Source organism: Silurus meridionalis, chromosome 23, assembly GCF_014805685.1.
Source record: "Silurus meridionalis isolate SWU-2019-XX chromosome 23, ASM1480568v1, whole genome shotgun sequence".
Taxonomy (NCBI): Eukaryota; Metazoa; Chordata; class Actinopteri; order Siluriformes; family Siluridae; genus Silurus; species Silurus meridionalis.
This window is the reverse complement of record NC_060906.1, coordinates 26,184,435-26,209,079: the sequence shown is the minus strand read 5'-3', so window position 1 is coordinate 26,209,079 and position 24,645 is coordinate 26,184,435. Positions and strand designations below refer to the sequence as shown.

General features: G+C 43.1%; 1 protein-coding gene across 4 annotated transcripts; it reads right to left on the bottom strand.

Moving 5' to 3' along the window:
• Nucleotides 1-8,752: 8,752 nt before the first annotated feature.
• On the bottom strand, nt 8,753-18,821 carry LOC124377106 (intelectin-like). Of its 4 annotated transcripts, XM_046836430.1 has the most exons (11): nt 17,832-18,821; nt 17,577-17,651; nt 17,325-17,433; nt 14,014-14,076; nt 11,281-11,343; nt 11,037-11,168; nt 10,797-10,912; nt 10,559-10,717; nt 10,319-10,439; nt 9,438-9,541; nt 8,753-9,137 (listed from the first exon to the last, which is right to left on the bottom strand). In XM_046836430.1, exons 3-11 carry the CDS (start codon nt 17,359-17,361, stop codon nt 8,985-8,987), a joined length of 948 nt encoding a protein of 315 aa, XP_046692386.1. In that variant the 5' UTR covers nt 17,362-17,433; nt 17,577-17,651; nt 17,832-18,821; the 3' UTR covers nt 8,753-8,984. The 4 variants fall into 4 exon arrangements, with proteins under 4 accessions (XP_046692386.1, XP_046692389.1, XP_046692387.1 ...); XM_046836433.1 differs by lacking the exon at nt 14,014-14,076 and having other exon boundaries at nt 17,832-18,819; XM_046836431.1 differs by lacking the exon at nt 17,325-17,433 and having other exon boundaries at nt 14,014-14,108; nt 17,832-18,819.
• Between the last annotated feature and the right edge of the window lie 5,824 nt (nt 18,822-24,645).

Below are 24,645 nucleotides of genomic sequence, written 5' to 3'. Positions count from 1 at the left end.
TCCTACAGGGGGCGAATGCTGGTGATAAACAACCTGGCAGAGTCGTCTCTGTGGCACAGGCTGGCGTGTGTGGATCCACCACCAAACGTGCTAGCAAACATCCAGGCCCTGCTCGTTGACTTCTTCTGGGATGGTCTGCACTGGATTCCGCAGAGCGTCCTCCATCTGCCCAAGGGGGAAGGGGGCAAGGGCTGGTCCATCTCGCCAGCAGGACAGCAGCCTTTCGCCTCCAGTTTATCCAGAGACTCTTAACCGGGCCCAGGAAACTGGTATGGAGGACAGCAGCCAGTAGACTTTTGCACATGGCAGAAGAAGTGGGGCTGGACAGCACTTTGTTTTTAACGGACACGGGCACACTGAATGTTACTGGGTTACCAGTCTTTTACAGCGGACTTTTAAAAATATGGACTTTAAAAAAATGATAAAGGGCTGCGGAACACTACACTGGCTGCTGGAGGAGCCCCTAGTCAATGGGAGTCGAAACCATGCATACCATGCATAGATCAACCAGCTCCTGCTGAGATGGAGGTCTACATTAACAGCAGAGGAGCGTGTTCAGCTCCAGTGCTTTTAAAACATGTTTTAAATTCTTTTAAATTAATTTTACTCTTCAGTGTTTTATTCTTGGTTTTAAGTACATCAGAAGAAACAGGTTTATGTGCCAGTTAATTAATTTTATTTTTGGTCAAGTGAAAATGGCCTCATACCTGAGCAGAAAGAACAAAGTGGCTCAAATCACAGACTGTGTTGCAAACAGAATTTTCTCCTGGATAATAAAATCAAGGATTATTTACATTTTTATGTGTGTGGTGGATCTGAAGATGTTTGAGGATGTATGGTTCTGTAATGAAGCTGTGTGGTTGGTGAAAAAAAGAAAAATTGCACTTTGCACTAGAACATCTCTGAATTACGTATGTAGTTCCTTGAGGGAACGAGACACTGCGTCAAAAAACGCTTTGGGAACGCCACTGCATTGTCCAGGCTCTGAATCACGTGTAAAATCCGGCCAATAGGCATTGATGGCTATGTTTAAATCACCGTTCCTTATATCTATCGTGACAAACCAGTCCTCTGGCTTGATCTGTGACACGCCTTCCTGAGGGTAAACATCCTGACCCAGAGCCTCATGAGTGAGCGGTTCAAGGAGCGTAGATCTAGGATCGGCCTCAATCCGACATCCTTCTTCTGAACAACAAAGCACTGGCCGTATTAGCCCGACTCTCTGAGGGAGGAGAAAATTCGATGGCCCCTTGCCTCAGGAGGGTGCATACTTGTTGCTTCAGGACCAGAGCCTTCTCAGGTCCCACCAGGCTGACCGGGGAGGAGAGGACCCAAACTGAATCGAGTAGTCCCTCTCTAACGTAACGTCCTGAGATACGGTGGGTCCTGCATAGGGTCCCTCAAGGGAACCAGCCTCTAGAGGCTGGCTTCTGACCCCCGCAGAGTGGCTGGAGCAGTGCCCTGCAGCCATTGGAACCTCCTGAGAAATGGCGGGTCTTCTCCACCAGCCTCAATCTTTCAGGTGGAAATGAAGGGAGACACCCGCTGGAGGGAGGCTGCACCCCAAAGCACATCCTGTGGCAGGGCTTAAAGCGTGGCCTTCTGTGCCAAGGCATCCGATCGGGGAACCAACCCCTCTGGGCTGGCCCCAGACCTTCTCAGAGCAGCTGGAGCAATGGTTGTGCCCCAAAACACGTCCTGTGGCAGGGCTAACAACCTGGCCTCCTGATTCAAGACACCTGATCAGGGAACCAACATCTCAAGGCCGGTTACTAACCCTTTTAAAATGGCTGGAGCGGTGCCCTGCAGCTGTTGAAGCCTCCCGAGGGAGGCTGCACTCCAAGGCACATCCCATGGCGGAGCTAACAGCCTGGCCTCCTGGTGGTGACAAGGAGGTATGGGCACTGCGGAAGGTGTAGACAGTCCCCCTCGATGCAGGGCGCTCTGGTTGTCAGGGCCACATCACCACCGCCCGTTTGTTTGAGGAAAAATTCAATTCAATTCAATTCATTTTTATTTGTATAGCGCTTTTAACAATGAACATTGTCTTAAAGCAGCTTTACACAGATAATGTGGTGATTAAACGTAAATATGTTCTTTGTAAGTATGTTTGTCCCTGATAAGCAACTGTGGCAAGAAATAAAACTGCCCGAGATGGCATAAGGAAGAAACCTTGAGAGGAACCAGACCCAAGAGGGAACCTCATCCTCATCTGGGTTGCACCAAATGTCCATTTGAAGCAGATATACAATGCTGCGGGGTACAGTGATGACGATCAGAAGCAAACTGCACTCCCGAGTCAGTGCAGCAGACCGCCGACACCAACTACAGTCCAATCCATCCTCAAAGCACCCGTTCTACTCCGGAATTACATGGAACCACGGTGTTGATAAGAGACCGTCCCAAGCTGCACAGAAGTGTGAAGATCCACGGAGGGGAGAGGGGCAGGAACAGTGGTCACTGGAGCCTCAGGATCATGTTTAACTTGACCGAGAGAGAGAGAGAGAGAGAGAGAGAGAGAGAGGGTGACGGGAAGAGAAGGATATGGATTATTAAGTGTCCCTATTGGTGTATGAAAGTTGTGCTGTCACTGTGCAGTTTGGACTCCGGCAAGACTCGCTATGGCAGCATAACTAAAAGGGAGAACCAGAAGGTAACACAGACATGAGGGATCTCTGGGATAAGAGACGACCCACCACACCACCGTCAACAAACCCGAGTGAACGTGTGAATGTGAGGGGACGACAGCATACAAATATACCAGTTCACCAAACACTCTATATCCATGCTCCCTCCAGATCTGAGCCTTTACCTAAGAAAAATCTACTGATAAAAGGCTTGACTAAATAAATAAGTTTTCAACCTCGACTTGAACACTGAGACTGTGTCCGAGTCCCGAACACTGGTTGGAAGGCTGTTCCATAACTGTGGGGCTTTATAAGAGAAAGATCTGCCCCCTGCTGTAGTCTTCATTATTTGAGGAACCAACAGATAGCCAGCACTTTTTGATCTAAGTAGGCGTGGAGGATCATACTGGTACAGAAGTTCACTCAGATACTGCGGTGCGAGACCGTTAAGTGCTTTATACGTCAGTAGTAATATTTTATAATCAAAAACCCACCCTCAGGTTGGCTGACCACCTTCCATTTGGGCCTAGAGCATCGCCTGGGACCCTTGGGCCCTCCTGGTGGGGAGCTCTGTTTCTGGTATGCCTGCAACACACTCGTCGTGTGGAGGCAACCCCCAGCCTGACCTGTCGCCGCTTAAGCCCTACCTACTAGAGCCGAAGAGTTTTTTTGTAAGCAATACCGGAGCGTTTTGTGATGTATCACCTGGGAAGAGATAGCCATTGCTAGCATCTGTTCAACCCTGGGCATCTCCCCATAGCCGCACTCCCTGAACCCTACTATAGTCACGTATAGCGATGCGGGGAAAGGTACGGGCCGCATATAGGGTCTCCCAGGACCTAGACACCTCTGTGTAGGTCAGGAAAAAAAATTGTTTGCCCTGGGCCGGAGACTGTGCCGCGGGACACAGGAAAAGCTCATCCTATCACAAGCATAGCGACGGCCCGTGTCACTACCTCCAGAAGCTCCTTGAACAGCACAGGCTGTGAGGAGTCTGTGGGATCGCTAGGATCTGAAAAATTTCCCTCCTTGGAAGAAGAAATCCGGAGCACTGCGTTACACATGCCGGAAGAAGGAACCACAGAAACGGTGCTTTCCCTGGGAGCTCGGGTCAGCAGGAGAAGCTGGAGAGGACTCTTCCATCTCCATGACTTCTTGACTTCTGCTAGGTCAGACTGTGAGCCCCGCAACCTTCTGCATCGATTTGCTTCGGTGAGAGCGGAAATGCTAACAGTTGACTTTCCCGGGAGCTGACTAAGCATGCTCCCAAGTTAAGCAACAACACATCAGCTGTGTGTATCCCATTGAATGAAGCGGGGCAAGAAGGAACACACAGTCGGAATTCTGCTTGCATTTAAAGCTCATGGCTGCACAGATTTACACACAAAGTGCTTACCTAAACAACAGAAGCTAATGTTGCTACCATTGCTCAGCCGTTTTGTAGCTTCCTGGTTTACGCGACATCGCCCGCCGATGACATCACAACTTGCCTGTTGGCCGGATTTTACACGTGATTCAGAGCCTTGTGGGGGCATTCCCAATGCATTTTGATGCAGCTCGAGTTCCTAAAAGGGAACTAAACTAAACAATCACACACACACACACACACACACACACACACACACACACACACACACACACACACACACACACATTTAACTGTCATTGTCTTCTTTCTATTTATTTATTAATCTATTTATATATTTACTTATCTCATGGGTCAAGCTGATACCACATGGTCTCTCTCTCTCTCTCTCTCTCTCTCTCTCTCTCTCTCTTTACGCAGTTCCTGTATGAACCGAAGGGAAGGGTCCAGTTGAGTTCCTACTGTGTGTGTGTGTGTGTGTGTGTGTGTGTGTGTGTGTATGTACAGTGAGATGTTACAGTAGACCTCATGGTTCAGCCACATACCTGTGTAGATCTGAATAAGAAGCTGATGATGTGGAATCAGTGAGTCCCTCACTGAATCATTTCCTGACTAGTAAAGATTACAGGACACACACACACACACACACACACACACACACACACGTTACAACTTGTTCAAATAAAGTTCATTAAGTTCTTCGGAAATCACTGAAATAACGTTATTGTACTGTGTGACGTATGCAGGCAGGTGATGTCATGCTCTGTGTGTGTGTGTGTGTGTGTGTGTGTGTGTGTGTGTGTGTGTGTGGAATTTGAGGTGGAGTGAAAATTACAAAAGACAAGAGATTGAAAAAGAATAAAAACAATGTGTTTAGGCATGTTCAGAATCTTGTGAGGTGGTTATAACATTTCACACAAATAAACAAACAAACACACACACACACACACACACACACACACACACACACACTGAGCATGACCTCACCTGCCTGCATACGTCACACAGTACATTCACACACACACACACAGGCTCAGGGTCAGGACCAGTCCAATTCCTCCTCCTTCTCCACCAGTGGGGTTCCACCATCTTTGACACCAGATTTTGGTTCATGCTGTTGCTCACTTCCACATGGTATGGAGGCGACTTCAGAGCCATGACCTAAGGCTATGCAGAACTTTTTTCCCTAGTGCCATCTTCTGGTCACCAGTTACAACAACAACATGCTCGCAGTGTTCCCATCTCATAGTCCAAAGGAGGGAAGTAATGAAGAACAAATACTTCCTTACTGTAATTAAGTAGATTTTTCAGTAAATCAGTTTTTAATGTATTTATTTTTCGAGCAACTTTTTACTTTCACTTATTACATTTTTACACAAATATCTGTACTTTCTACATCTTAAATTTTCAGACTCGTTATTTTAATTTTAATCTGTTTGGTGACATCATCAATATTTATTCTTCTCACTGCTCCGTTTTCAGCACATCAACATGTTTCCTGTCATTGTGCAGCTTCTTCACTCCACTGCTGCATCATTTCCTGTCTCTCTCACACCACAGACGTAGACTAGATTCTGAAGCTCACAGTGAGCAGCAGAAGGCAGTAAGAAGTCTGGGGTTAACATGGATGACATTCCTGATCATCTGATCATCATCATCTTCTCTCTGCTTGTGTTCTACATGGTGGATCTTCAGATTGAATACATTCATTAGAGAATAATATTTTAATTAGTTTTGTATTAATATATTAATTAAGGCGGTCAAAATTCTAATTCATTTTAACGCCACTGGCAGCAAACACATTGGTGTGTTCTGTGGCAATTTTTTCCTCTTAAATCTGAAACAAACTTAAATTACTCTTTTTTGATTGTACAGATAAAAATACATCATTCTTATCTGTAAAGGATCTACTTTCATTTATACACACTCAGCTCTCTGTCATCTCTCTTCACTTCTTCGGATCATCCGTCTCCATACTCCCCTGTCCTCTACATCTACCTCTTTCAAACCAACTGCATGTCTTCCCTCACCACATCCATAAACATCCTCCTTGTTCTTCCTCTTTTCCTCCTTTCTGGTGTCTCCATCCTCAGCATTCTCCTACTGATATACCCCATGTCCCTCCTCTGCACATGTCCAAACCATCTCAATCATAGCGTAGATTGAGGAGACAATCTAATGGTAGATCATCGTGGTCATTGAGCTCCTGATGAAACACAGGTGGTGGGTGTTTAAATTCTCGAATTTATTCTTGTGTATGTGTTCTGATAAAGGTCTGTTCTCCTCTGCAGGAGAAACACTAGAGAACGCAGAGCAAAGATCAATAACAGTGAAATAAATTGCATCAGAAGGAATCATGTTTGGCCTCATTCGAAGTTTGCACTTGTTTACCGTCTGTGAGCATTATTCCCACAGGAGTTCCAATATCTTGTGTTCCACACAAATGTAGGCAATGAAGTATTGTGACAGAAAATGATTATGAACTTTCCTAATAATTCCTTATGGAATTCATAAGACCAAGATTATAATGTGCTTTAGAGCATCAGTTCTCTTGTGCAGAGGAAAGTGTGAGTACTGAGATAATACCCTTATTAACTACAACTACTGTACAAATCCATATTATGACAAGAAACATTCAGTCAAGAAAAGAGAAAAGATCCATCATTACTGAAGGTTAAGAAGAAGTGAGAAGAAATGGAGGTCAGTCAACTGAAACATCTCAAGAGCTTTAAATGTATCTCCAATTTCCATCAAACACCTAGATGAAACAGGTTCTCATGAGGACTGTCCAAGGAGAGGAAGAGAAAGAGCTACCTCTGCTGCAGAGGATAAGTTTATTAGAATTAACAGCTTTAGAAACCACCGATTTACATAAATGCTTCTCAGAGTTCAAGTGGCAGATATATTTCATCATCCACTGTACAAAGAATGAAGGTTTGTGAACCAGGCCTGCATAGTGTAATTACAGCAAATAAACCATTATTTCAGAAGAAACCACTTAATCCACCTCTTAATACACCACTATCACATCGCAATTATAGAAACCATCAATACAATAAAAAAACACAATATAACAACACGCTGCATTACAGAGAGACATTTCACATATGGAGGTGAAAACCATTTTACTAAAGCAACAAACCCAGTTAAGACTTCAAACCTCTACACTACAACCACAACTGTGCACCTACAACATCTGGAGCAGAGTTGGGCAATAACGCGTTACTAGTAACTAGTAAACAGTTACTTTTGGCAGTAACTAATACTGTAACACGTTACTTTTTAAATAAAGTAACAGCGTTAGCGTTAGCATATGGTGCGTTACCCGTTACTTTTTTAAATGAATGAATTTGGGCTGAAGTGTAGACTACAGTCTGACTTGTTTACAGCAGAGACACATTGTAGGATTGGAGGATAAACACCACTGTAAACAGGAAGAAGATGCACTGTGGGCGTGTCTCCGTTTATTCAGGTCTGTGCAGCAGTAATGGCGAGTCGAGGCGAGAGTAAGACGAGTTTCTCAAAGTGGAAATATGATCATTATTTCACTTTAGTTGACTATAAAGACAAAAACTTTTTAGTCAAATGTAAGCTGTGTCTTTCTGGTTTGAAGCTCGTATCTACTGCGATAAACAGAACTTCAATCTGTTGAAGCTCCTCCAGGACCTCCATGCCTGAAGAGCTAGAAGCTAGAAGCTAACTCAGTGTTCTGTTCTACATTGTTGATAGTTTTCATACTTCAGCTGTGAAAGGAACATGTTTAAGAGCTCAACACAACAGCAGAAGCCACTTTAGTGTTTGATTGTTTTGTTCTTTATTTCAGAAATGCTTGTGATATATTCAGTGTGTGCTGCTCTGACTTTAATAAAATAGTGTTTATAAATGACTGTGTTTAAGTCAGTTTTGTGTTTGTATGGACCATAACGCACAAAAAGGTCCTTCACTTCCTCCCCAACAATGACTACACAACACAGCCAGCAATCCACTACATCTCTGTCAAGCTTCTCAACCTTAACAGAAGATGAGATACTGCAAGTTATCCAATCTTGCAATCCCACCACCTGTCCTCTGGATCCAATCCCTTCAACTATGCTTTCATTCCCATAAATGGGAATGAAACCTGCTCTGGATCCATCAGACATCAACAACTACAGACCGGTATCACAGCGGTCTGTCTGTCTCTCACAGAACAACCTCCATACTTTATTTACTTAATTTAATTTACTTACCTTAATTTAAAATACACTCATAAAGACAGACTTTTCAAGAAAAGTTGGACATCATGAGAAAAGATCACCAAAATAGTTCAACACAGTTGCGCTGTCTTTCCTGTAGAGTTTACACAAAAACACACAATTTGCCTTCATTTCAAATCCCCAGGAGAACCGTAATGTACAGAAACATCGAACAGAAATGCAGAAACCCTGTGGTGATGTGATGAGGTGAATCTCAATGCTTTTGATGATGTATGTGGAGGTGCAGTTGTGGCTCCAGTGAAAGGAGACATGTTGAATTGCGATCACTGGGTTTCTTGTTTTATTGATGACATTCATTCTCTCTGTATGAGATTCCTGTGAGTGATGCAGCAGATTAAGAGGTGGATTGATTCAGGTAGGACACCACTGAAGGCCCCGGTGAAAACCAGTGTATACAGTGTCCAACAGGACATATTATTATTCTCACATCCGCAACTTTTGTTTTGTTGAAACATCCGCAACTTTTGTTGATTCTATAAATGAAACACTGACAAACACACAGATTAATGCTCTTAGATTTATTAATTCATTAAATCAGGATTAAAGGCAACTAACCCACAAACACAACTACACAATTTTCAGCCCATTCAGTCCACAAAGTTTTGCAAATGAATCAGAAGTGAGAGAGAGAGAGAGAGAGAGAGACCACAAGAGAGGTATGCAGTAATGAACACTGTACTAATGTGTGATTTAAGTAATGGATCCTGTGTGAAGTTGATTCTGGAATGTTCTCCATCAGCGGTAGAAGATGAGCACCGCCGCCTCGGTCACCTGCTTACTGGCGCTCCATCCAACCCCAGTGCCGTAACCGTCCCAGTCAAATCCTGTGAAATCTCCACACTGTCTAGGAGACGCTTCAGGAAAATGACCACCTCCTCCAACACAGCACTACACACACACACACACACACACACACACACACACACAGTGTTTTAGCATAATCTAGTACTAGGGCTAACATTTTAATGCATCTCTAACTTACTAACCTACTTACTGATCTATTGATTAACATGTGTAATGTTGTATTTGTGATTGCAACATTGAAATTCGGACAGAATAAAGACCTCCAAGGGGTACGTAGATGTCTTCTCAAAGAGAAGGCTTTATCTCAGAAGTGCCCTGGTGCAGAAGGAATATGAATAAATCCGGTTTTAATTGCTGTATAAACAGAACTGATTTTATTCTCACGTGTTCATTGTGGCAGCCTGTGGGTTTGACTCCTGAGCAGATCGCCATTGCCGCACCTTCTGTGTTGATGGCTCGGAATGTGATGAATCCGGATTGAGTTTGTGCTGGAGAGATGTTCAGATATTAGTTATATACATACTCAGTGTAGAACAATCTCATTTACTCATTTCATTAGTAATAAAAATATTTCATCAAATCACAAAACAGCCCTCACGTCCTCTACCCTCCATCCATGTGGCAGAAGTTTGTGAATGGAGGACTGAACTGAAGGAAGTGAGAGGTAAAGTTCGCTCACATGGCCACGATTTGTATTAAAGAGTGTGTGCTCTGCCACAGGGAGTGATGAGAAGATAAACGGCAGGAGCAGATCCTCTGAGAGGAAAGAGAGAGAAAACCATGCTGTGAACTATCCAAGCAGATGGCTCAAGCATGAGTGGTCTTGGTGACCAGATCTGATGGGTCAGTCCATCTCTGTGTGGACTTAGGAAGGTCAACAATGCAGATCTCCAAGACTTCAATGTCTCATAAAGCCTTTTCCACTCTCTTTGGATTACACCAATTTGTCATGCTTCTGTTTGGATTGTTCGGATCTCCAGCAATATTTCAACATCATATGTTGTTGCCTATTTAGATTACAATCATTTACAGTAACGACTGGCAGCAGCACCTACGGCACTCAAAAAAATTACAACGAAAATCTTACAACGAACACAAAGAAATGTTCACTTGGGCCGGAGTATCTGGGCTTCCACATTGAGCCAAGTGAAAAAGAAACTGCCAGTGAAGTCGTCTGCCTCGCACTTCCTCTTTCCTGGGCCAGAAAGATCACCACATTGATCTACACCATTTAATACACAATGAAATTATGTGTTCTACTCCACCTCTGATGTTGGGTCCGTACAGGTTATGGTTGGAAGTGGCGTCTCCGAGATCGTACACCAGAGGGACAGAGGGGCCGTGGTTAGTAGGACAGGTTCCTACACCAAACTTCACTGGTAATAACTGAAAACAGGAGAAACGTGAGTGTAAAACTTATAGGAGCATTTCATCATCAATAGATAAATGTGAGATGATGTTATAAGACAGTAGATCAGAGCTTTTGCTAGAAGGTTTTGTGTCACCTTGAAGAGATTGTAGAGGTTTCCTCTATAGCTATTGAGGAATTTGGTCTCTGTGTGGTAGCGCAGGAATGATTTCACTTTCCAGTGATCCACTCTCTTGTTATTGGGAACGTGCCACACCGCCACGTCCTCCGCTGTGATGTCATAATACCCAGGATTCTGTGGGGTAAAGTACAAAGATGAAGAAGAGGAAGAAGAAGATTTACCTCATCATGTGGGAACTTATTTTGATCTGAACCTTGAAGTCGTCGCTGGTTGCAGCTTCTGCAGTGCCAAATGTGACGGTGTTACTCCACGATCCATCTCCCTCGGGTACATTTGGACTTCCACCCTGCTGACTGGACCAGCGATCACCTTCACATCAGAGTTACACAAATGTTACAGGAGGAACATCACAGTAACGTTACAGGAACATCAGAGGAGGATTAGAGGAGCTTTAGAGTTTATGAGAATACACACATAAAGCTGGAGCACTGACCGGTGGTGCATTTCCCGTACATGTTGTTCTCATGAACGCTGGCCACCAGAGTCCATCCTCCTCCTGCAGTCGTCATGTCACAGTAAGTCTGATACACCACACCGCTCGCCGTGCTCAGGTAATAAAGACCATCTGCAACAACATGCATCAGAAATCAACACAGTCTTCCACACTGTAGTGCTGAGGGAGGATCTGAAACTCTTCTTCTCTCAGATGTGTAGTGATGTGATGAAAGAACACACACCTGTATTGAAATCAAATCTTTGTTTCAGCTCTTTGCAGCTCCTCGGAGTGGAATATTCCAGTTCTGCAGAAAGAAATGTGAGGTTACTACACAATGTTTTTTAAAATATGTTTTTTTTTTTTATTTCTAAGACAACTAAGGAAATTCACCATCAGCACTTTATACAGTATAGATAGATACATAGATAGATATTTAGTGTATGTATCTATACAGTGGGGCAAAAAAGTATTTATTCAGCCACCAACTGTGCAAGTTCTTCACTTAAAAACATGAGAGAGGCCTCTAATTTTCATCATCGGTACACTTCAACGCTGAGAGACAAAATGAGAAAAGAAAATCCAGAAAATCACATTGTCTGATTTTTAAAGAATTTATTTGCAAATTATGGTTGAAAATAAGTATCTGGTCACCTACAACATAAACAAGATTTTTGTCTCTCACAGACCTGTAACAACTTCTTTAAGAGGCTCCTCTGTCCTCCACTTGTTGCCTGTATTAATGGCACCTGTTTGAACTCTATCAGTATAAAAGACACCTGTCCACAACCTCAAACCGTCAGACTCCAAACTCCACTATGATCAACACCAAAGAGCTGTCAAAGGACACCAGAAACAAAATTGTAGACCTGCACCAGGCTGGAAGACTGAATCTGCAGTAGGTAATCAGCTTGGTGTGAAGAAATCAACTGTGGGAGCAATTATTAGAAAATGGAAGACATACAAGACCACTGATAATCTCCCTCGATCTGGGGCTCCACGCAAGATCTCACCCCATGAGGTCAAAATGATCACAAGAACGGTGAGCAAAAATCCCAGAGCCACACGGCGGGACCTGGTGAATGACCTGCAGACCTGCTTAAGCCAGTACATGTCCGGGACCGTCTAAAGTTTGCTAGAGAGCATTTGGATGATCCAGAAGCGGATTGGGAGAATGTCATATGGTCAGATGAAACCAAAATAGAACTTTCTGGTAAAAACTCAACTTGTCGTGTTTGGAGGAGAAAGAATGCTGAGTTGCATCCAAAGAACACCATACCTACTGTGAAGCATGGGGGTGGAAACAACATGCTTTGGGGCTGTTTTTCTGAAAAGGGACCAGGACGACTGATCCATGTAAAGGAAAGAATGAATGGGGCCATGTATCGTAAGATTTTGAGTGAAAACCTCCTTCCATCAGCAAGGACATTAAAGATGAAACGTGGCTGGGTCTTTCAGCATGACAATGATCCCAAACACACCACCCGGGCAACCAAGGAGTGGCTTCGTAAGAAGCATTTCAAGGTCCTGGCGTGGCCTAGCCAGTCTCCAGATCTCAACCCCATAGAAAATCTTTGGAGAAAGTTGAAAATCCGTGTTGCCCAGCAACAGCCCCAAAACATCACTGCTCCAGAGAAGATCTGAATGGAGGAATGGGCCAAACTACCAGCAACAGTGTGTAAAAACCTTGTGGAGACTCACAGAAAACGTTTGATCTCTGTCATTGCCAACAAAGGGTATATAAAAAAGTATTAAGATGAACTTTTGTTATTGACCAAATACTTATTTTCCACCATAATTTGCAAATAAATTCTTTAAAAATCAGACATGTGATTTTCTGGATTTTTTTTTCTTCCATTTTGTCTCTCATAGTTGAAGTGTACCTCTGATGAAAATTACAGGCCTCTCTTATCTTTTTAAGTGGGAGAAGTTGCACAGTTGGTGGCTGACTAAATAGTTTTTTGCCCCACTATATATACTGTATATATATATATATATATATATATATATATATATATATATAGTCGTTACTGTAAATGATTGTAATCTAAATAGGCAACAACATATTCACTATGTGGTCCATCAGATGTTGAAATATTGCTGGAGATCCAAAAAATCCAAACAAATTGGGGTAATCCAAAGAGGGTGGAAAAGGCTTTATGAGACATTGAAGTCTTGGAGATCTGCATATATATTTATACAGTGGTCCTCCGGTTATCGAACTTAATTCGTCCCTTAAAACCGTTTGAAATCCGATATGTTCGAAAACCGGACCTAATTATCCCATAAGAAATAATGGAAAACCAATTAATCCATTCCCGAACTCCACCAATACCCAATAATTAACCATTTTTTCCTGTTTTTAGCCGTATTAATACTGTCAGAAGTCCCCCTGCCACGCCCCCTACGGTGGCTGTCATACCTCGGTGCTTCAGGGAATGCCCTGTTCCTTCGCTCATGCGTGCCCCGCCCACATTGAGCTCATCGCAATCGGGCTTCCTCCGTAAAGCACCGTGGATATTATTTATGGACTGCCTTTTGCCGGATTATCCCGATCTCTGCGGGTATTTTGTGTTGGCTCGGTAAAAGTATAAATTAACAACTTTACAAGAGTAAGAAACAAAATGATTACTGTACCTACCGCTAAATATCATATAATAATATTGTTCACAAACAGAAGTTGCGATAGATGCTTACTCAGCGATGGTTGAAGCGGAAGCAGTTTCTTCCCCTCGCGCTGGGTTGGGCAGTGTGGGTGGAGTTCGATAACTGGAACTTTGTTCGTTCACCGGACCGAAATTTCGTTCGGAAAACCGTTCGCTAACCGGAATGTTCGATATCCGAGCCGTTCGATAACCGGGGGACCACTGTATATATGAGACTTTTTTTTATATACATACACATTCTTTACATGTTATATTTCAGTTTTTCATAATCATGAAAAATTACAATTTGAACAATATCAGTAAATTCATACCTTTGAGACATACTGAGAGGTTTATGGACATGAAGCCCACTAGAACAATGATCCAGTTCATCTCTGTGATGGAAATGTAAAAATTGCACACATATCTGTAGAAAATCCAGTCATTAGTGTTACACAGGTCAGGTGACTCTTAGTGTCGGTCTAAGTCCAGATAAATGTGGAGGTTTGTGTTATGAAGTGTAAATCATGTGCCAAATCAAATATGTGGATCATGAATCAGAATTTCATAGCGGATCGGGCGAGACCCGGATTACCAACGACCACCACAGGTATCATTTACCAACAGGGTACCAGTGTAAATTGTGCTACTTTTGTAGCACAAAAGTGGAGGAGAAGGAGAGGAGGAAGACGTCTACAGAGACAGCAGGAAAAGGAGAAGTGAAGGAGAGTGGAGGTTCGGGTTGGTACTTTAAATGTTGGTACTATGACTGGTAAAGGGAGAGAGGGAGCTGATGTGATGGAGAGGAGAAAGGTAGAGATGTTGTGTGTTCAGGAGACCAAGTGGAAAGGGAGTAAGAGCAGGAACATTGGAGATGTTTAAACTGTTCTATCATGGTGTGGATGGAAAGAGTGGTGTAGTGGTGATTCTGAAGGAAGAGTACAGTAAGAGTGTAGTGGAGGTGAAGAGGGTTTCTGATGAGACTGATGAACGCGTGGAAGTTGAAGGCGTGATGATAAATGTCATCAGTGTTTATGCTCCACAAGTGGGCTGTGAGATGGAGGAGAAGGAAAAATTCTGGAGTGAGTTAGATAAAGTGGTAGAAGGTGAACCTAGGAATGAAAGATTGGTGATTGGGTCAGACTTTAATGTGCATGTAGGTGAAGGGAACAGAGGTAAAGAGGAGGTGATGGTAGGTATGGCTTTAAGAAGAGGAATGTGGAAGGGCAGATAGTGGTAGATTTTGCTAAAAGGATGGAAATGGCAGTGGTGAACACTTATTTTAAGAAGAAGGAGGATCATAGGGTGACGTATAAGAGTGGAGGAAGGTGCACACAGGTGGACTATGTTCTATGTAGGAGATGCAACCTGAAGGTGATTGGAGACTGTAAGGTGTTGGCAGGGGACAGTGTAGCTAGACAGCATCGGATGGTGGTCTGTAGGATGGTTTTGGAGGTGAAGAAGAAGAGGAGGAGAGTGAGGACTGAAAGAAGAATAAGATGGAGGAAGACTGTAGTGTGAGGTTCAGGGAAGAGGTCAGACAGGAGCTCAGAGGAGAAAAAGAGAAAGACCAAGGAGGAGGTTTATGGATGTGGTGAGGGAAGACATGCAGGTAGTTGGTGTAAAAGAGGCAAATGTAGAGGACAGGGGGATATGGAGGCAGATGATCCCCAGTGGAGACATCTAATGAGAGCAGCTGATAGAAGAAGAAGTATTCTCTTTGGAGAAGAAGAATTTTCTTTGGATGTGACATCTGCTAAAACTGCCTTATACAAGGACAAGCTTGAGGCCTCTGCACAAGATCCTCATAAGCTCCACATCATCATCTCTTCACTACTCAACCCCCCTGAAAATCTGCCAGATCTTCACTTCCTCCCCAACAATGACTACACAACACAACACAACACAACACAGCCAGCAATCTATTTCATCTCTGTCAAGGTTCTCAACCTTAACAGAAGATGAGATACTTCAAGTCATCCAACCTTGCAATCCCACCACCTGTCCTCTGGATCCAATCCCTTCAACTATGCTTCAGACCATCACAAAAGATCTCCTGCCCTTCATCTCCACAATCATCAATGGGTCATTAACATCTGGCTATGTACCAACTACCTTCAAGTAAGCAATGGTCATTCCCTCATCTTGAAGAAACCTGCTCTGGATCCATCAGACATCAACAACTACAGACCGGTATCACTTCTCTCCTTTCTTTCTAAATTTCAACTGTCTGTCACTCTCACAGAACAACCTCCATGATCCGAACCAGTCTGGGTTCAAAGCGGCACATTCCACAAAGACGCCCTTTTGGCTGTTTCTGAGAAACTGCATGCTGCTCGGTCAGCCAAGCTGTCATCTGTACTTATCCTCCTGGACCTTTCAGCAGCATTCGACACAGTCAACCACAAGACACTTTTGTCAACCCTCAAGAGCCTCGGTATATGCGGAACAGCATGGGAATGGTTTGCTTCCTACCTTGTAGGTCGCTCATATCAGGTAACATGGAGGGGATCCACATCTGCCCCGTGCAGACTCACCACTGGTGTACCACAAGGCTCTGTACTTGGCCCCCTCCTTTTCTCTCTATACCCACTCCATTGGTGAAGTCATATCCTCACATGGGTTTTCTTATCACTGCTATGCAGATGACACTCAACTCATCTTTTCTTTCCCTCCATCAGATACCACAGCTTCCTCTCGGATCTCAGCATGCTTGTCAGACATATCTTCATGGATGAGTGCTCACCAACTAAAACTCAACCCCAGCAAAACAGAACTGCTGGTGATCCCAGGTGATTCATCTCCAGGTCAAGATCTTCAAATAACACTCCATGACTCTCTGCTCTCCCCTTCAGCCACTGCTTGCAACCTTGGGGTAACTATGGACAATCAACTGTCCATCTTCCCACATGTTGCTAATGTGGCTCGCTCCTGTCAATTTCTTCTCTACAACATCTGAAGGATTCAACCATTTCTCTCCACACAGGCTGCCCAGGTGCTTGTTCAGGCTCTTGTTATTTCAAGACTCGACTACTGCAGCTGTCTGCTGTCAGGTCTTCCCCTGAACGCTATTTGTCCACTGCAAATGATCCAAAACGCAGCTGCACGACTTCACTGGCTTCCAGTAGCTGCACGTATCAGATTCAAAACACTGATGCTTCCCTACAAGGCCAAAAATGGACCAGCGCCATCTTACCTCAGAGACCTCATCACACCTCACACTGCACCATGCTGTCTGAGATCCTCCAGCACTGCTCGACTGGTACCACCTTCTCTCAGAATGAGAGGTAAGTACACTTCAAGGCTCTTCTCTGTTCTGGCACCGAGGTGGTGGAATGAACTTCCCCTAGATGTGTGTACAGCAGAGTCCCTGATTATCTTCAAGCGACGACTGAAGACCTTCATCTTCCGAACACTTAAATTAGCACTTTCCAAGTTTGTAGAATTCAAGAGTTATATTTATATTAAGTTTGTAATCTGGTGTACAGTGTAGATTTATTCATTACTAGAGACTCAAAGCACTTTAGTACGTCACTCTGGATAAGGGCGTCTGATAAATGCTGTAAATGTAAATGTGAATGTAAGACGAAGACACACATATATATGAAGAAACACTACAACATGCTCACATGTAAAACATTACCTTCACAAGAGTCATCACTTTCTGTTACAGATGTCATTCAGCTCATCTCTTTTTAATCAGATACTATCAAAAAGTTCTATAAAGTCCTGATAATACAGGATTAATGATCCTGTAGGTTTTAATAATAAAAAAAAAAAAAAATAGATGTATTCCGTGTTATTAGTGTGAAAATCTTAAAGTATAAATATTTTAATAAATAATAAAAAAATTAGCAGAACACAAAGCAGGTTCAGAGAGATTAGTGTCGCTCACCAGAAGGTCCTGAGCTTCTCAGATCTTCAGCTGTTGAACAGACAGGAGTTGGACACAGTGTTGTAGCATTGAGTCCTGAGGTAAAGTTCAGCAGGGTTTTATAGTGTGTGTGGAGAGAGAGAGAGAGAGAGAGAGAGAGAGAGAGATTGTAAGCATGTTCAGTTTTCTTGGGCTTTGTGTTGAATGCTTTGGTATCATGAACTGAGAATGTTGTAGTAGAAAGTTTTTTCATCAAACCTTCAGCTTATTACTTACCAGAAAATTGATATTTTCTGTTGCTCCAGTTTTCATAAGTCTATATTTAGAACCTTCTCAAGGATTTCTTATCAGCACTCTTATCAACACTCTTATTAGCACTCTGTTGTCTTTGAGAATGTGTTTCTGTTTATTTTTACTAGCATTTAATTCATGTTGTAAAGACAAGGTCTGTGGTGTAGTGACCTGGAGACTAGAAGAGAACAGAGCAGATACAACACAGAGACAGCAGGAACAGCAGCAGCAGAAACCTCATGGATCTTTAGGCTGTTCATGTGGGGAACATGTTCAGCAGCACCATGTGGGGTGATTTTTAGGTGTTTATTGTGGTGCAAGTGTTGATTATCTGGGTGAGAGTTTGGGAATTGCTCCACACACATTCATTACTAAACAATAGTCAATTCTACAGCTTTCTCTCTCAAATAGACACAAACTACAGTAGGATTTGGAAACTCAGTGATTTACATTTACATTAACGCCATTAAACAGGTGCCCATGTCCAGATCAACCTTCAACTACATCATTTAAACAACAGAGAATTTGAGGCGTAAAATTCTTACTCAATGGCAAAGCTGCGATTTAAAATCATGACCACCTTTTCAGAAGTTCCACAGCTCAGACCCTCACTACCATTTCTCACTTGGTTAAAATGTGGATTTTGATCAGAAGGTCATGAGGCCACTCGGCAGTTCAGAGAGCCTCCTGAGTTCTAGAAAGCTCAGTGTTGCTGTAATTTCTTACCTACATGTTTCTTCAAACTGAAAATCTGAGAAACAATCAAAGCTTCTCCAAACACTGGATATTTACCCAAATCATTTACACTGGAAATGATTAAAGCCCTAATTATAAAGGTCAATATCAAACATCTTTATTTCCCAGATCATAAAAAGGATTGTAGCACAGCAGGTCTACTCACACCTACATAGCATTCAAATGTTTCAGTCAGAATTTAAGCCTCATTTAAACCTCAATTGCTTGATCTTAGTGCTGTCAGGATTTTGAACTGGTGTTATTTTCATGTTTAGCCACAAGAAGTCCAATTTTTCCTTCATGTTGTTCTCCCCTGCCAGTTAGTTAAGTATCATCACCTGGGGTAATTAAACCACCACCCGTGCCCCAGTTTTTTTCATTGGTTTTTGCTGTTGCATTTTCAGCACTTTGTGTATTGTTCTCTGTGTCTTCAGCCTTGATTTGAGACAAACTTTTATAAGTTTTTGCTCTTGTTTCTATTTGAGAATCTGTGTGCTCTAAAGGAGCCTTTTAAAATAATTTTTTATTTCCTTTTTTTTTCCCTTTCCCCTTTTTATTGTTTCCCCTTTTCATTGTTTTGACAAGTTTTTGCCATCATGTACTAAATTATTATTTAGTTCAGTTTTATTTGTTTAGTACTTTGGACTGGATTTTGTAAAAATTTGTCTTTATAAGTTTATCTTTAATGAGTGAGCCAGCGGTGACTTTGTTGAAGGAAATTGCCATTATCTGACCCATAGCCTGCACCTTTTGATTAAAGTAGATGTGGTGGATCATAACAGACCAAAGTTCACTCAAATACTGTGGCACGAGAACATTTTGTGCTTTACTCGTCAGTTTATAATTGGGAGCCAGTGTAGACTGAATACTACAATACTACTGACTGAATAATATAATTTGACTATACAGTATAAAAAGTAAATACACTATATATATATATATATATATATATGTGTGTGTGTGTGTGTGTGTGTGTGTGTGTGTGTGTGTGTGTGTGTGTATATTTATGTATGTATAAACACATACATTAATTAAACAGGAGGGATGGATGTGTGTGTGTGACAGAAGTACAGATTAAAGTGCCCCAGTATGATTGTAATTGTCATTAAAGTGACCATGTGCTGATATAAATATAAAAGTAAAAAAGGTATAAAGAGTCGCTGTGCTCGTCCAGTCCAGAGTTAGAGCGGCTCGGTCCAGAGTTAAAGTTCCACTAGTGCAAGTACTGCAAATAATAGTGAATAATTGTAAATAATAGTTGTGCAAAGAAGGAAGTGAGACAAAGAGTAAAGTCCAGGTTCTAGTTGCTGGGTGTTTCCTGGTTTTAACTCTGAATGGCCTGCGGGAAGAAGCTCCTCCTCATTCTCTTTGTGTTTGATTAAGGAGCCGAATCACTTCCCTAAATGCATCAAAGAAAAGAGTCCATTGTTTGGATGCATGGTGCTGTTCCTGAACAAGGAAGGATGCTACCCATCAGGACGCTCTCAATGGTGCAGGTGTAGAAAGTCTTTAGCACCTGAGAGGGAAGTTTAAAGTCACTTAGGGGCCTCAGATGATGCAGACATTTTTGGGACAAATGTCAATATTACACAAAAATAACACGAGTAAATACAAAATGCAGTATTTATTAAGGGAAAAAAGCTGCCCAGACTTACCTGGCCCTCTGTGAATTTGAAGCCTGCAACACGCCTCAAAAAAGTTGAGACTCTGCAACAAGTCTGGAAAAAATATGTAAAGATGGGCAGAGCTTCAGCAATCTGTGAAATACTGTCTATAAACTGTGCAACAATTTTAAAATAATGTTTCTCAACATCAAATTACAAAAGTTGAATATCTCAGAACATCAAGATTCAAAAAATCTGGAGAAATCTCTGTGCACAAGGGACACGGGTGAAATTCAATATTGGGTGATTGGGTGATCCAAGATGGCGCCGGTGAGATCGGCTGCCGTCACGACTGCTCCGGCAACGTTTTCTCTATTTTTGTTTATTTTACACTTTTATTTAATTAGTTACAGTTTCATCTACACAAGATGGACATCGTTAGATATGACAGAGACCCTCATATCTATCTGTGTACAATCCACTCACCTTTCGCAGTTTTTAAACCCGGACCCATGCTGGCCGAGCGAGATCCTGAGGGAGAACAAATGACGTGACTTGTACCGGCGTCCACGAGGGAAACGAGCCAGCGTCAGGAACAGGCTGAGGGCACGCACACACCGTGCTCCCTTACCTAGTATCCTGTTAGCCAACGTCCAGTCACTGGAAAACAAGCTCGACGACCTCAGGGCAAGGGTCAAGTTCCAGAGGGACATTCGGGACTGCAACCTTCTCTGCTTCACCGAGACATGGCTGAACCCAGCGGTACCGGACCATGCCATCCAGCCGGCCGAGTTTTTCTCGGTTTACCGCATGGACAGAACACTGGAGTCGGGGAAGTCAAGAGGAGGTGGAGTGTGTCTGATGGTGAACAACCACTGGTGCGACAGCACGAGCATCGTTCCTCTTTCATGCTCCTGCACACCAAACCTGGAACTACTGACCATCAAATGTCGGCCCTTTTATCTACCTCGGGAATTCATCTCGGTCATAGTCAGTGGCGTTTATATTCCACCTCAAGCGGACATGGACACTGCAGTATGGGATTTACACGAGACATTAACTCTTCACCAAACACAGCATCGGGACGCTGCGCTCATTGTGGTAGGAGATTTTTAACAGTGCCAACCTCAAGCGCGCACTACAGAACTTTCATCACCTGCACCACCAGGGGCGCTCCGCTGCCCACAACACGGGGCTCGCCGCCGGGGACATGGATGAGTACAAGGCTGCGTCTTACAGTGTTCGCAGAGCGGTGAAGGATGCAAAGTGGGGCTACGGGAAGAAACTAGAGTCACAGTTCCAACATGGTGGCTCTAGGAGCCTGTGGCAGGGACTAAGAACAATCACAGACTACAGAACACCATCTTCAAGAATGGGGAATGCGGACGCTTCTCTGGCAGACAAGCTAAACACCTTTTACGCTCCTTTCGAGGCTGCAGCTAACCACGCTAGCGGCGGTAGCGGCACAACCAGCGTGCACGCCGAGAGAGCCGGAGAGGTAAACACGTTCATCATCTCGGAGCATGACGTGAGGAGGGCATTCAAGAGAGTGAATACTAGGAAGGCAGCAGGACCAGATGAAATCACAGGTCGGGTTCTGAAAGCTTGCGCTGACCAGCTAGCACCGGTGTTCACTGAGATATTCAACCTCTCACTGGAACAGTCTGTTGTCCCCTCATGTTTTAAACAGTCCACCATTGTTCCTTTCCCGAAGAAACCCCAGCCCACCTGCCTTAACGACTATCGCCCTGTAGCCTTGACCTCAGTAGTGATGAAGTGCTTTGAGAGACTGGTCAGAGACTTCATCACTGCATCACTACCAGACACACTGGACCCACTACAGTTTGCATACCGTCAGAACCGCTCTACTGAGGACACCATTGCTCATCTCCTCCACACCACGATGAGCCACCTGGACCAAAGACACGGGAATTATACAAAGATGCTGTTTGTTGACTACAGTTCAGCATTTAACACCATAATTCCCTCCACACTCACCTCTAAGTTGGAGGTCCTGGGACTCAGCCTGCCGTTGTGTCAATGGATGTCTAACTTCCTGACTGACAGACCACAAGCCGTACGGGTGGGGAAACACACCTCATCCACCCCCACGCTCAGCACTGGAGCTCCCCAGGGTTGTGTTCTGAGCCCCCTGCTGTACTCGCTGTACACATACGACTGTGTGGCCACTTCCAACTCCACCACCATCATTAAGTTTGCTGACGACACTGTTGTGGTGGGCCTGATCTCCAACAACAATGAGACGGCCTACCTACAGGAGGTTAAAAACCTGGAGAGATGGTGCCAGGAGAACAACCTTCTCCTGAATGTCAGCAAGACTAAGGAGTTGATCGTGGACTTTAGCAGGAAGCAGGAGCGGTCATACCAACCGCTAAACATCAGCGGTACTCCAGTGGAAAGAGTGGACAGTTTCCGGTACCTAGGTGTTCACATCACACAGGACCTGTCTTGGTCCTGTCATACCAACACCCTGTTGAAGAAGGCCCAGTAGCGTCTGTACCATCTGAGACGCTTAAGGGACATTAAACTACCCTCTCAGGTGCTAAAGACTTTCTACACCTGCACCATTGAGAGCATTCTGACGGGTAGCATCACTTCCTGGTTCGGGAACAGCAGGATATCTGCAAATATTTTTTTTTTCTTTCTTTCTCGCACTACAACACTTTAAACCCTGGACAGTCACTTTAACTGTGGACTTGCACAGCACAGTGCACTTTATACCACACCATACCGCACACGTTCACTTTAAGGACAATCACATCAACCACCTTATGTGATTACTGTTTACTGTACATAAGCATACCCTGTATATACAATTCTTCCTATTTTTCCGATATATATAAATCTTTATCTTTATATCTTTTTCTATTTTACATAGTTTATTGTTTTTATTTATCTGCCTTCTTTTTCCCTTGTTTTATTTCTTCCCCCCATCCCATTCCCTCATGCCAGACAGTCGTAATAAGCATTTCACTGCATGTCGTACTCTGTATGTATGTATATGTGACAAATAAAATTTGATTTGATTTTGATTTGATTTGATTGGATGATCAGGCAGCCCTGCATTTAAACCAGTCATGATTCTGTAATGAAGAATCACTGCATGCGATCATTAACACCTCCAGAAATCATTACATCATCATCACAGTTTGCCATGTCATCCATAAATCTCTATCATGCAAAGAAGAAGGCATACGTGAACATGATCCAGAAACACCTCCCTTCTCTCTGAGCCAAAGCTCATTTAAAATGTACTGAAGTAAAGTGGAAAACTGTTCTGTGGTCAGACGAATAGAAAGTTTAATTACCGTTTGGAAACCATGGACACCACGTCCTCTGGACTAAAGAGAAGCGGGAACATCTGACTGATTATCAGCACTCAGTTCTAGAAGCTGCATCTCTGATGGTGTGGTGGTGCATTACTGCCTGTGGAATGGGCAGCTTTTACATCTGGAAATGTTCCATCAATGCTGAAAGCTTTATACAGGTTTTAGAAAAACAACTGCTTCCATCCAGAACTGTTGAGCAGATAGAATTCTCTATCAGACATGTATGGGACAACATTCCTCTCCCAAACTTCAGAAACTGGTCCTCTCATTTCCTAGATGTATATGGACAGAAATAGTGATGCTACACCTGGGAAATGTGGCCCTGTTCCAACCTTTTTGAGACGTGTTGCAGCCATCAGATTCGAATACATTTCCTCAGTTCCTCAGTTTAAACATTTCATATGTTTTTTGTTTTATTGTGTGTGTATATATATGTGTGTGTGTGTGTGTGTGTGTGTGTGTGTGTGTTATACTTTTTAAAATGTTCTCTCCTATGCTCTCCTGGTCTCACTGCTTACTTCAGTGCAGCCACTTTCTTCAGAACATGTATTAGATGCCAATCAACATCACTGTAGGCAAATTCGCCTCAAAGACAACAGACTGTTCATAAGAACACCTTCAGGGTGATTTATAACTTGTAAACATGTATGAAGATTAAATGTAAATATTTCTTACTACAACATTAACAAATTAACAACTTCACAGATAATGACTTTGGGATCTTACCATGTTGTTGTCACATGATAATCACCAATAATCACTATAAATATGTCAACTTGCATGGAATAAAAACCCTGCTGAACTTCGCTGCTGCATTCACCTCCTGTTCAGTATTGAACAACTGAAGCTCTGAGAAGCTCAGGACCTTCTGGTGAGTGACGCTGGTCTCTCGGAACCTGCTTTTAATTTAATATTTATTAAAATATTCAGATTTTATGATTAATACAACAGTACGTAGAGCAGCGTGCAGTTACAGATCAGTAAATGAGAATAATTATCTGAATGATTTGTGACAGAAAGCGGCTGCTGTGTTTCTGACTTTACGCCTGCGAGCATGTCAGGGGGTTTCTTATTTACATATGTGTGTAATTTTAGATTTTCATTAGAGAA